Below are 13,959 nucleotides of genomic sequence, written 5' to 3'. Positions count from 1 at the left end.
GGTGCATACAACCTTCTCTCCAGCTGTTAAATATAAATACAGGATGGAGCGCTAGCCCACAATGAAAAACTACATATTTGGTACAGAGTACTAAAACAGTTGTTCCCTTTTCCCTCCAAAGGTAGCAAATGAATAATTATATCTTTAATTTGGATTAAACACTACTTTAAAATAAATTGATCTGGATTGACAATCTGCTTCTATAAATAGCTAGATCATGATCATGAAAAGCAGTTGCAGAATAATTAAATGTTTTACATGGGAAAAGAAATTATTTTATGGTGAATATTGTATGGAATCTACCCTCAGTTTCATGAAAGGAAAGGTATTGTAGATACAAATGTGATGAAAGTCCCCACCCCCCAAAAAACACTGTCAGCGTTTAGAGATTTATCAGACATATAGACCTTTATTTTTTTTTTCAATTAATTTTTATTCCAATTTTCAAAACCAAAACAATACAAAAAGAAAACAACACAAATCAATAACTAGTACAGTACAAAATATATATATATATATATAAAAAAGAAAGAATATTGACTTCCGATTTGTCATAGTTCAGCTATAAATCTATAATATATAACAAACCTATCTCTTAATAGATTATAAAATCACCTTCCTCCAACAGTTATCTTAGTTGGTTTCAAATCTCATTAACATCATATCATTTTAATCTTCCACAAAAAGTCAAAGAGAAGTTTCCAATCCTTGAGATATATGTCAATCAATTTTTTTTTCTAAGTAAACATGCCAATTAATCCAACTCATCAAATCTACTAAGTCCAGTAATTTTAAATCGCTCTTCTGTCATTATCCATATTGGGTCCATCTTCCATCTTCCATCTTTACGCACCCAAAAATCTTGCTGTCATAGTCATATAATAAAAGTCTGATAGGAATTTCCTCCATCACAGATATTTTCTTGCCATCAAATCCAAACGTATCACTGAAGTATTGTTGCAAAGCCGCATCTCTGTTCCTCTTTTCCACATGATACACTAGTACATCTCTTGAAGGTTTTTCCATTGACACAAAACAGGGATTAATTCTGTTAACTTTCTCCATTTCAAGTTCCATCAGATCCTTCCAGTCCAAGAATTTTTTTGAACCGATAATATCTTTATCTCCAATCTCTTCAATTCCTTCAGGGACAGCGCTGAATTCCAAACTGTAATATTTGTCTCCAGGATCCATCACAGCCAGGAAATCCAAATCTTTTTTCATGTCCATAATTAAGCCAATCTCCATAGTTTGAACCTTGCCTTTAATTTCTCTTTCATCTTTTTTTTGTTTTCCAGATCTATCTTTATTCTCCTTTCTCATAGAATCCTGAGTTTCTTTCAGCTCCTGTCTCATTTCGTAAAATTCAATTCTCCACGCTTGTCTATTATTTCTCAGTTCTTGTTTTATTGAGTTAATCCCATTCATTATTTTCTGAAACATGTCTAGAGATAAAGTCCCTTCTTGTACATCCATGATCTTCTTAATTGTCATTCTTAAAGCCAAAGGAACAAAACTCCTTCAATTTTCAATGTCCCAAACAAAGAGCAGCTTATTTGTTTAACCAGTTACAAAGGAGTTAATTTTTCCAACAAACTAACGTCACACGCTAGACAGCCCTTATCTCTTATCTGCCTGAAAGTGTAAGAACGGCTTTAGTTCACAGCGTCGAAATAGCTAGTAGCAGAGAGAATGAGCAGATTCGTCAAAAAAAAAAGTAGATCAGAAAAAATAGTCCCAGCCATAGATCAAAAAGATTTCTTATCTCCTCCAATCAGAAATCTCTCACCCGTTGTAATCTTTAGAATGCTATTTTCCATGTCAGCTTTTTGCAATAAAAAAAAGATAAGCTATTTATATTTTCTTCCCCCTTAGTTCCGTGAATAAAAAAGGAAAGTCTTACCTCACCTAGGTTATCTCAATTGCTGTTACTTTGACAAATCTCTTTAGCTGTATAGATAAGAAAATGATGAATGTAGACAGGAGGATGTTTGCCTGTTAATCCGTATAAAAAAAAACGGGTCACTTATCCAGCTGAGCTAGCATAAAAATCCTCGCTCTGTCTGAGCTGCTGGAAGACAGACAATTCTGACGAATTCCAGACTCCAACAATCAAAACAAAGCTATGTGGGAAATCTCACGTTTCTTCTTTAACCGGAAGAAATTATTCCCAGTCAGAAAAGAGCCTTCTGACTGAATTTAAACTGGATAAGTTTCATCCAAGACGGGAGCCCGTCTCAGAGGCTGCACAGGCGTAGGGATCCTCCTGGGAAGTCAGACATATAGACCTTTATATCCACTCAATTATACATCTCATAAAGTGCTTGCCATGGGGATCAGCACTCATGGGGCTGCAGTTAAGGCAGTCAGCTGTGTGGGAAGCTGCTTGAGGGAATCAGGTCTTTGACTCCAGGGTTCTAGTGTGGCAATGCAATTTGGATGAGTGTTAAATGATATAATATTACCAAGGCACGTGGTCCTTACACATCTATACCAGGCACTGAGTATCAGGAAAAGTAACTGTCTCAGGATTCAGGTTCAATCCACTGAACAACATTTATTTATTTTCTTGGATTTTTGTTCAGTCTGTAATAGCAATGTGCTTAACAGAACAAATCAATGGTGCCATGACATTCCTTCAAAATGAGAAGGAAAAAGATACGGAACAGTAGCTTCTTTGAGGTTTTGATATTGGCAAATGTGCACAAGAACATTTAGTTTTACCTCCACCTTTCATTTCAGTTCTAGTTTTAGTTTTGAAGACATAAATAATGCTCAGAAGAAGAAACAGTGTTGGCGACCTGTGGGGGTGGGTGGGGGAAGTGTTGGTGACCTGTGAGGGGGAGTGTTGGTGACCCTTTGGGGTGAGGAAGCTTCAGTGACCCATGGAAGGGAAGGGGTTTTGGCCACCTGGGGGAAGGGGTGTCTTTTGTGATGGTAGGCAGGCTTGGTGAATGAAGCGAGTAGGGGCAGAGCCCTTTGTTAAACATATGCATTAAATATATTTCTAAGCCCCAAGATATTTCTAATGGGACATTTTTCATTCAGGTCACTAAAATTCTATATTCATTGCTGTCTAAAGCCACTACAAAGTCTAAGTCTGTTCTATCTTGAAGCTTCGCTAGCTGGAAATCAATAAAAAAGCAACATCGTTGGAGACTATGAACTGTAATGTGAACTACCAATAAAGTTTTCAGATCGGCAGTACACCAGTATTTTTATACACATCAGTGGCAATTCAATACCTTAGAAGGGGAAGAAAATGTAGCATCCTCCTCCCTTCATCTTTTTACTTTGATCGCATACAGTAATACTTCAGTTAACAAATCATCCAGGAAGATCCTTTTTAACAAAGGCTTTTTTAAAGGTGAAACTGACCGGCCTTGCTTTGATATGGACAAACTTTCAAGCCTGTGTCTTTGTATCAAGGTGAAACTGGCCAGCCTGTGTCTTTGCTTTACTAACAATAAACTGATAAGCCTATGCCTTTGCTTTGCTAGGGTAAAACTGACACCCTGTGTGTTTGCTTTGCATTAAAATGATCTCTTGCATTAAAGAGATCTCCCCAGAGCTGGGGAGGGAAGGATCCAATACAATTCAGAGGAGGAGAAGGAGGGGAGAGGGAAGGGGGGAGAGGGAAGGTGGGTGCCAGGTAAGGCCTTGTTGAAGCTGCCCCCATCATCTATGAGCGTGTGTAGAAACATATCCCTAGTCTTTCCAAGTTATTCCTACCTCTGGTACCAAAGTTTCTGTTAAAGAAATAATGTCCAGGAACTCATCTACTTTGTTAACTGAGGAATTACTATATCAACAAAGCTTTCTTTTTTTACTGTTTAAACTGAGATAAAATAACAGTTTCCCATATTTCTGTTCCAATATATTAATAGTATTTAGAAACATGATTACAAAAGAAATCTCAGGTTTGTTGAGTACTACGTATTTATAAACACCATGTTTCCTCTTATCCATTTCTCAATGTATGTATAGGCTAATGCCTGCATTGACTATTTTATACTCCAGTTCCAGCCATTAGACCAGAATTCCAGTGAAGCTAGGTGGCACTCTGAACACTAACATTCCTAAGCATTCTACCTTTAAATGGCTAAGACTTGCCCAGGGACAACCATATCATTAGATAGAGTAAGCAGGTGCCTTAGATACTGGCAGATACTGGGAGATGGGGTCAAAGGTATGGTATCAGAAGACAGAACTGTGTGTGCTATGGGTCCTTCTCTATGCCCTTTAAGGTGGCCTGTTGCCTCAAGCTGTGGTGGAACAGACTGTCCCATCACCAGTATTTAAGGAAAATTCAACTGCCAGCAGAGATGGAGGAGAAATTTGATTCTGTTCACATTTAAAGCCAAATCCATCAAATTCATATTTTACGAAGCAATAGAAGAATCAAAGAAAAGCCATCCTTTGAAATTTGCATATATCCAAATGTTGCAGTGCACCTCTCCAACCAAAGAACATTTACAAAAATGCATACATTTGGGGAAAATGTGCACATTAGTGAAACTCTTTCCTAAAGGAGGTATATGTATATAAAATGAATACATTAGTGAATAAAATAATACATAAAAATGAATACATTAGTGAAAAAATAGCATACAGAAATGCACTGCATTAGGAGAAAACACTTACAAAAATGTGTACATAGTCACAATTGCATACAAAAATGTGTGTTCTGGGAAATTTGCTGAAAAAATTTCATGAGGATTTTTTTGTTAAAAAATCACAATTGTTTCAGAAAAATCAGAAAAATATTATGAAATGCAGTTTGAAAAAATATACTTTAAAAGTTCATTTAAAAATAAAGATCAGCTACATATACCTCCTTTAGGAAAGAGCTTCAAAGATACTCAGGACCGGTTCCAAAGGGCAGCCAGGTGGGGCACTGGCTGGGGGACCCTCTGGTCCCCTTCTGCATGGTGAGAGCTTCGGGGCTCCACCATTCCCTTGCATTTCCTTCGTAGAGCTACAATCCCCAAAAGAGGGGCCGACTGTTAAACCACTCTGGCCACTGGAACTCTGTCAGGGGAATAGGAGTCTCCTAGCAACTCTCAGCACCCTTCACAAACTACACTTCCCAGGATTCTTTGGGGAAAGCCAGGACTGTCTACATTGGGCCTGGGTGTGGCCCCTGATTAGCCAAGCCAAACAGCTGTGGGCCTGGCTTTTAGAACACTGACAGTTGGTTCTTACTGAGCATGACTGACGTAATAACAGACTTCAATGTTAAATTTCTTAATTAAAAATCAGCCAAGCTTTTTTTTTTTTTACTTTTAAACTGCAGAAGATGAAGGTCAGAATTTGGGGCAAGGTCAGTAATAGGATTACAGGCACTCTGTGAACATGGCTGATTTTTAATGAATTTCAACAAATTACAAGACTACTGACAGAAAAAAATCCAACAGGGGTCTGGATTTTTCCCCTCTTGTTTTGAACTTTGAACTCTCGATTCTCTCTGAGTGTTTTGTGTATTGCCATGAAAACGTAGTGGGTTGTTAAACAAGCACTTCTGAGTTCAGGACTGTATGGTTTTGTTTTGAAATGCTTATAGGAAGCAGTAGAATGGCATGGGGGTATTTTCAATTTAACTTTGTGGAATGAGAAAAATCCATGTTGGCTATAGTATACAGGCACTCTTGCGGCAGTATAACTAACCTGTCAATAATTCAATATTCCATCCTTGAGGTCATGGAAAAATGCTAAAGTCTAAGTGTGAAAGAGTTAGATTTAAAGACTTTTGATTAGTTGCAAATGGCACCTTTTTATCACTTTTATGTTGCATAGAAAAACAAAAACACTGAAACATCTGCTTTCAAAAAGTTTACAGCTTTTAAGCAACACCTAAATCAGTAGGAATAGAAAAGTAGAAACTAAAATAAACGTTGAGACTGATGAAACCCACTCAGAGTAATTTGGAAGATGGCCATGATACTTCACTTGTTGTTGTTGTACTACAACAATGTAGGACTATTCTTTCACTATTTCAATCTCATTTCTCCTTGCAAATATCCAGTATCGCCTATTTTGTACTAACTAGCTAGATATGACAAAACATGGTTTTGATTGAACAATTCAATAGAATTCTGCTGGGTGGACAAGGCAGCCACCTGTTCAGCTCCTGTGTTAATACCTGTGTTGGAGAGGCATCTGCCACTTAACATTGTCAAATCTGCATACTCACTGGAGCAGAATGAATATCATATACTTTGATCCTGGATTAGTTCAATAATGTGTCTGGTTCCATACTTAGCTTCGACACTAAAGTAACATTCCTCAGCTTCAAACCATGGGTTAGGATCCACATAACTCTGTGCCCTTCCGTGTGCATACGGAGACTGCTGATTTCCTTCTTGTTCCATCCCCTTGTGCTTTGTTGGATGCTACTGATGAGGTTTTAGTGATGTTTGGGGGGCTTTTGTGTGAGGGATCTTCCCCCCGGGAAAACCCTAGGGCTACATGGAATATTGGTACAATTCTTTAGATTCAAGCCTTTGTCCATCTGAAAATCTATCCCAAATTTATCAGTTTAGAATAATCAAAAGCGAATGAAACTTTGAGTACTTTATCTTTATGATACTATCATATATTGTTTCTGGGTATTGAAGCTAAACTGCATTATTTCAAGATCACTCCAGCTACCATCACTGATAGGAAGTTCATTAAAGGTTTTTTTTGGCAGACCTACTTGGGACAAATACTGTAAGCACTCAAACAAAATATAGTTGGCAATTTTTTTGTACATCATCTAAAATGGTAATGTTCTATATAACAGTTTAGCTTCATAATAAGTCATAGTGATAAGGTTAACACAACCACAAACAAATAAGAACACCAAAAGATGAAAATTACTTTGCTTATGTTGCTGTATTAGAATTTTATTTGCTATAGGGTAAAATTCACAGTTAACTTAAAACAATAGTTTAAAAACCTTTTATTCCTCAGCTTGACTGCCTTCAGGAAGAAAAGAACATCTGGTTATTTAAGGAACACAATATGTTCACATTTTCTATGACTTTTGTTTCTAATTGAGTTTTTAATTTTTCTTTATTTGAACAACTCTAGTTAGAACTGCTTTTTAATTGTGTTATATTTTTGCGATTGCCATCCCTATGTATCTATTTTCCATCTGAAAATGTCTGCTTTGAAAATTAACAACACTTCTCATTGGTGGCGGTGCACACACAAAAAATAGGAACTGCTGGATGGGAAAAATACAGCAAGTACCTACTCTAGATGCTTTTGGAAAAAAGAAAAGGTTTCTCAAAAAGTACAGTTTTGCACTCAGCATACTGTCCTTTTCACATCAAGGAAATACTTTTTTTTCTGAACAAGGGTGCTGGACATTTGGAATATATTTCTATTAGGAATTTGGAGACTATAGCAATTTCATACTAAAGACATGAAGGTTAGGATTGTGTTAAGGACCTCAAAGTGGTTCTTCCAGTATGTTTTTTTAAAAAACTGCCTACTTCTGAAAAGAAAGGGTTTATCAAAACATATTTGATAAGAGTGGTTGCCAATTAACTATTGGGTCTAAGTTCAAGGTGCTGGTACTAGTGTACAAAGCCCTATGCAGCTTGGGAGCAGAATACCTAAAATATTGACTCAGCCCTGATGCACCCAATCAATCACTGCATTCTGCAGAAGGTCATCAAACCATCTTATCAGGAAGTCTATCACGACAATGTCGAAATCAGGCCTTTAGTCTGGTGGCACCTTCCTCCAGTTTTATATTAGACAAGTACCATTTCTATTGTCTTTTAAGCACTTGCTGAAGACTTTCCTCTTTCAACAACTTTTCAATGTGGAGATTTAAAATTTATTTTATATATATAATTGCTGTTGTTTTAAAATTACTTTATATGTATTTTTTTGTTTTGAAATTATTTATATATGCAATTGTTTTAAGTGTTTTTATATATGTAATAATTTAAATAAGTTTTATGCTATTATAAATTGCTTCGAGATGCCTCAAAGGAAGCAATTCATAAATGAACTGAATAATATCAAAAAGTAAGTCAAGCTATATAAAAGAACTTTATGAAGAATTATTAGATTGCCAAGAAATAAATTTAATCAAATCAGGCATTTTACCTCTATTTACATAAAAAACCTCAAAACCTCCATGCATATACTTATATAATTATACTTTGGATAAAGTTGATAATACTGGAGGGTTTATTCAGACACTGATATTTTAATTTTTGCAGAGTTTGAGATCCTTTTTTATTTCTAGGGTTTAAAGTATATTTATTTCACTTATACTCTGTTTTTTCTTTGACAAGCTCAGGGCAGCTTACATATGGTTCTCAACTGGTTTTCTATCAAGGAGGTGTACAATTCTACTTTTGAAAAAGTCAGATTCCCAGTAAGATTCACTCTCTACACCAGGGTGGGGAAATGTCGGCTTCACAGATTTGGTTTGTTGTTTACAAGAACCCCAAAATCTACTAATCAGTGCCAGGTACAAACAACATCCCCATTCCGCATCCGGGACTTACCGGGCGAAGGGGCGTGTTTGCGGCTGCAGCCGAAGCCGAGCCACCATCTTGGGGGGGTGTACGTGCGCGCAGCATGCTGGTGCGAACATGGGCCACTTTGGGGGCCAACGTGCCTCATCCGCTCGGAGTTTCAGGGCTCCGGGGGGCGGTGATGCGGGTTGGACCCCCTACACATCTTCAGGGCACAGGGCAGCCCCAGGCTCAGGCAAGGTTTTGGTTGCCCTATAGCTGCAAGCAGGCTTTGCCTGGATCAGCAGAATTCTCCCGCACTTGATTTTCCCTCTGCAGCTTCATTTATTATAATTGACTCTGTTTAATAAAGTGGCCCATGATTTAACCCAATGAACGGTGTCTGTGTTTATTTCGGCAGTAGGCCGCAACCAGTTGAAGAACATGACGCGTCTGAGCACATAAACTAAAACAATTGTTTTCAGTGGCAGAACGGAGCTGAGCTTACAGTCCTTTCACAAAAAAAGTCCATTGCTGGTTACCTCTTGCTTTCTTCATTTCAGTAGCCTAATTTAGTGGGGAAAAGACAGTTTGTTGTGGAAGTTGGAAAAACTCTTGCAAACTAGAGATATACCATTAGATCCTGATCTACCTTGTGCCACGCCTGTTCTATACAAACTGTACGAGGAAGGAAAGCAAATTTAGGGATAGTCCTAAAATGAGCAAATTATTCTGGTGAAATGGAACAAGTCAGGCAAAAATATATTAATGATGCACATTTTGTTTTGAACAAAGAAATGAAGATGATCACTGGTAGGAAATATAGGTGTGTAAAGGGAGAAGACAAGCTTTGGCATTGATGGCATTTTTGCAGCCATTTGTGCTTAGTAATACTTCTATAAAAATTTCTAATCTCCAAGTTCAGTAAGACACATAACATGTTGCACTGCTGGACTGGCTAGATCCTAGGTTGCACTGTAGACTTTTTTGTGGAATGAAGATGCTTCCTTAGGGACTGCTCTGCCAAAATCCCTAAAGGTACTAAGAGATATCTGGAAACTGGGACAGTCATTTTTTTCATCCCTAGGGAAAATCATGAAAACATGTCTGAGACTACATTAGGACTGCAATCCTATGCACGTTTACCTTGGAGTAAGCCCCATTAAATATAGTGTAAGTTAAAATGCATGGGATGGGCCCTACCAGTTGTCCCACCTTACACAAATAGAAGTACTACTACTAGTCCAAAGCCACTATTAGATACCACCCAGTGTCATCATGAATCATGCTGTTTTGTTTTTCAGAGCTTCCCTTAAGACATTACTTGGTCACAGGTTACCTGAAAGACCATTTGGTGCTCAAATTGTACTTATCTGTATACATCTGATAAGCTGCTACCTTCTAACATTCATTTTATGATAAACTTCAGTGAATCTTTACTGACATTTAACATTTTTAACAAATTGTCAGTTTGAACAAATTATGTTACTGGCCAAAGAACAAGGAAAATAATTAACCTTCCCCAAATGTTGAGCACAATATCTTAAATATATTGGGTAGTATCCAACCAAGAAGTTCTGTTATGCCAAGGATTTCCATTTGTGCAACAGAACATCCTTTCTCTCTCCTCTCCCCACAAGCTCCCAAAATCTGCTCTGGAGGGTTGGGGGAAGCTTCAGAATAGAGTTAGGGGACACAGGGATGGTGTGTGAGAAGGAAGAGATGTTCCATTGTACAGCCAGAAGAAGTCCTTGTGCCACATCAGTACACAATAAGACCACACTCATCCACGATTTGATAGTGCATTACCGAGACCTGGGTGGGTTGGGAGGAATTGATCTGACCCAGCTTTGCCCACCTGGATACTCGGTGCAACACCAGCACAGGCTGCAAGGCCAGGGGGGAGGAGTTGCTGTGGTCTTCAGAACTTCCATCTCTGTCACCAGGAAACCACTCTGTCTTGGAGCTGGCTGTGAGGGCCTGCACCTGGTGTTGGGCCAAGGAGACAGGAAGCTAGGGTTGCTGCTGGTGTACCGTCCACCCTGCTGCCCAGCAGCTTCTCTGACTGAGCTGGCAGAGGCCATCTTGGCTGCGGTATTGGAGGAGCCCAGAACGATAGTCCTGGGTGGTTTCAATGTCCATTCTGAGGCGGCCTGTAGTGTTCCAGCTCGGGACTTCATGGCCTCCATGGTGACTATGGGGCTGTCTCAAGTTGTCACCAGTCTCATGCATAGGGCAGCGCACACCCTTGACTTGGTTTTTGCTCCAGAAGGGGTGGTCTGGAGATGGGGGGTGGATGTCACCCCATTGTCATGGTCAGACCACTTCCTGGTAAAGTTTAGACTTATGGCTCCGATCCTTCCCTACAGGGGTGGTGGACAGATTAAGACGGTCTGCCCCCGGAGACTAATGGAATCCACTGGATTCCTGAATGCCCTAAGGGAGTCCTAGAAGATAAAGCAGGTGACCCTGCTGAAGCCCTTGTCACGCTGTGGAACAGGGAGGCACATCGGGCTCTTGACATGGTTGCCCCTGAGTGCTCTCTCTGGCATTGTGGAACCCAGTTTGCACTTTGGTACACCAGTGAGCTACAGGGAATGAAACAGGCTGGACGACAGCTAGAGCGCAAGTGGTGAAAGTCATCCTGGGAGGCTGATTGGGCACGAGTAAAACATCATAACTGTGCCTACTGTGTGATGGTGAGGGAGGCGAAGAAGGCCCATTTCTCTGCCTCTATCACATCCTCAAGTAGCTGTCCAGTGGAGCTTTTCTGTATTGTCAGAGGTCTGTTGCCATCAACTCCAGGAAATGGTGTTTTAGACCCTTCGGAGGCCCACTGTGAATTGTTTGCAGGGCACTTTGAGGGTTAAGTTGCTCGCCTCCTTAGCAGTCTTGATGCCCCATCCATATCTACTGTAGTCCCCAATGAGGTGTCCAGTGCAACGTCTGCACAACTTCTTGGGATGGGTTACAGTTGATGTGGCCTAATAATTGGGACAAGGTGCTTGCGATGATTCTTAGATCAAGGTGGGTAACCTCTTGCCCTCCAGATGTTGCAGAACTACAACTCATCATCACTAGCCATTGGACATGCTTGTAGGAACTGATGGGAGCTGTAGGCTGGCAATATCTGGAGCATCAAAGGTTCGCCACCCTGGATCTGGGAAAATTCTACTCATGGTACTGCACCCTACAGAATGTCACAGGCTGGTGACCTGAAAATGGGAGTTTTTTCCCAGGCTTTCCCTCACCCATAGGATTGGACCCTGTTTTTATTTGTATGAATTCTCTGAATTCCTGTTTTTATATGCTTTACTGGTTTCAGGTTGTATTTTTGCTTTAATGATATTCTTTACTACTTTTGAGTTGTACACCGCTTAAAAATATTAAGTGGTTTATAAATGTCAATGGATACTAATTAATGGGCAATAAGTGCAGTACATCACCTTGGAGACTTGGATGGCCAGCTCAGGTCCACTTGCAGGTAGAAGGAGGCTGTGAAGCCAATTCATCCTCTCTTAGAGGGGCAAAGGATCAAGCCAAGTTCAAAAGGAACAGGTTTTATTTTGGAGTTGCTAAAGAAATTTCAGGGGAAAAGCATATAAAGCCTTAAATGATTTGTCCCCAAATATGTGAAGTGCCTCCTCCCATATAGACTTGTCCATGTGTTAAGATCTGCAGGGGAGATCCTGCTGGCAGTTCCACCACCCTGTGTGTGTTAGAGAATCTTCTCTGTGGGGGTTCCCAGGTTCTGGAATGCCCTCCTCTCTGATGTGCATCTGGCCCAGGCATTGAATACTTTTTGTAAACAGGCCAAGACACACCTTTTGATATGGAGGATGACCTCATAGTATCCATCTGCAGTGTTGCTGCTGGTTGTACTTGCTGTTTGAATAAACTTATTTATGGTTTAGCATTGTTATGCACAACATGGCTTGCTTGTTTTAAGCTGTATCAAACCACCCTGAGATTGCATGATGAAAGGCAGCTATAAATGCATATAAACTAACAAGCTACTGGTGGATGCAACTCCTTGAAGGTGAACCCACCTGCCAGGAGTTTTGACAGGCATGCAGGGTAAGACAGTGCAAGTCACACAATTCTTAGCTGTTTTTCTGCTTTGTTTATTCAGGAAAATCTTAGTTAAGCTTCTCCTGGGTGTTGGAAGGATGTATTTGCACATGGAAATAATAAAGTCTTTGGAAGACCTCATAAACTCTGACTGAAAAGGCTTCCACCAGGAGTTAATCCCAGCAGGATTTCTTCTGGTTGCAGGCTTTAAGGGCTGGATGAGTAGATGCAAGGTGGTTGGGCCAGGCATTTTTCTGTGTCCCCGATTTTAATCTCAACTGGAGAAGAATTTGGGACTTTGCAATTCCCCCATCTTCTCTGACACACAAACATAACCTTTCAGCGCCTGTATATGGCTCCACGTCTGGCAACCTTTGAGGGATCTCTATTGAATATTTAAATACAATAAACTATAAGAAAAAAACTAAAACCACATTGGGACATTAAATAAGCAGGGCTGGATTCAAAGGGTGCCCTTCTGCTATATCCTTATCAAAATGTAATGTGAAAGGGAGGGGCTATGCTTGTCATGTGAAAGCATTGCTGCCTGAGATTGTCAGATTTCCTGTTTTGATGCTTTTGTTTTAATTTTCTGGAGATACAAAGTAGGGCATATGCTTCCAAATTAAAAAAAAACACAAAACTTGATGCACTTACTCCTTCTTCCAGGCATTCATTTTGACCAGCCCTTCGTGACCAATCACTATTGCAGATCTATTGCTTTACTACCCCAAGCTAATTAGACAATGGTCTAGATCAAAAGATATGAGTTCTATACAAGTTTGAGTCAGGCACTTCTCCATTTTGCTTTTACATATTTCCCTTCATTATTAAATCTCTGTCTCCTTGTACATTAAATGAGGAACATGACTGTTCATCTTTTAAGAACAGTTGGGATGTTCCAGAACTATAAAGATTTCTAAGCAACTTACCTTTGGATCTCTGAGAAAAAGAGCTCTCAAGATCAATGAATGGACATCTCCAATAGGAGGATAATGCATCAGAAGTCCCAAGCAGGTCTGATAATTACTTGATATCACTAAAAATAATAGGAAATATGACTGGTATTTTTCTCACACACCAGTTTAGCATGAAAGTAATATATCTTAGCACAATTTGTAGTGTTCTGGAAGAACAATTATAATCACTAAATAGTTAACCTCAAATGGTGGAGGAACTAAGACTGATTTACAAATTTTGTTTCCTTTCCCTTATCCTTTAATTCTACAAACAGCATATAGTGCACACATGCAGCCACATATTGTTCCCTCTTAAAAGCTTGTTACATATTTTAATAAAATGTGTTAAGATTTCTATTACCTAACCTCAGTCTACTAAACATAGAACTGACCTGTTTTGGGGGGAGGAGTTGAATTTAACTATGAGTGAAATGAAAGAAATCTTGAAGAAATCTTTTCAGGTAGGA

General features: G+C 39.4%; 1 protein-coding gene across 6 annotated transcripts in view; it reads right to left on the bottom strand.

Annotated features, from left to right (window-relative positions):
* Positions 1–13,959, bottom strand: part of TBC1D5 (TBC1 domain family member 5) — a 741,088-nt gene that overhangs the window by 65,042 nt on the left and 662,087 nt on the right. For all 6 annotated transcript variants that reach the window (XM_061587418.1, XM_061587420.1, XM_061587415.1 and 3 more), the window contains one exon: positions 13,466–13,572. In XM_061587418.1, the coding sequence (XP_061443402.1) occupies positions 13,466–13,572 (107 nt within the window). The remainder of the gene's footprint in view (positions 1–13,465; positions 13,573–13,959) is intronic.

The sequence above is a fragment of the Rhineura floridana genome, chromosome 10 (genome assembly GCF_030035675.1).
Source record: "Rhineura floridana isolate rRhiFlo1 chromosome 10, rRhiFlo1.hap2, whole genome shotgun sequence".
Lineage (NCBI taxonomy): Eukaryota > Metazoa > Chordata > Lepidosauria > Squamata > Rhineuridae > Rhineura > Rhineura floridana.
This window is presented reverse-complemented; position numbering and strand designations above follow the sequence as displayed.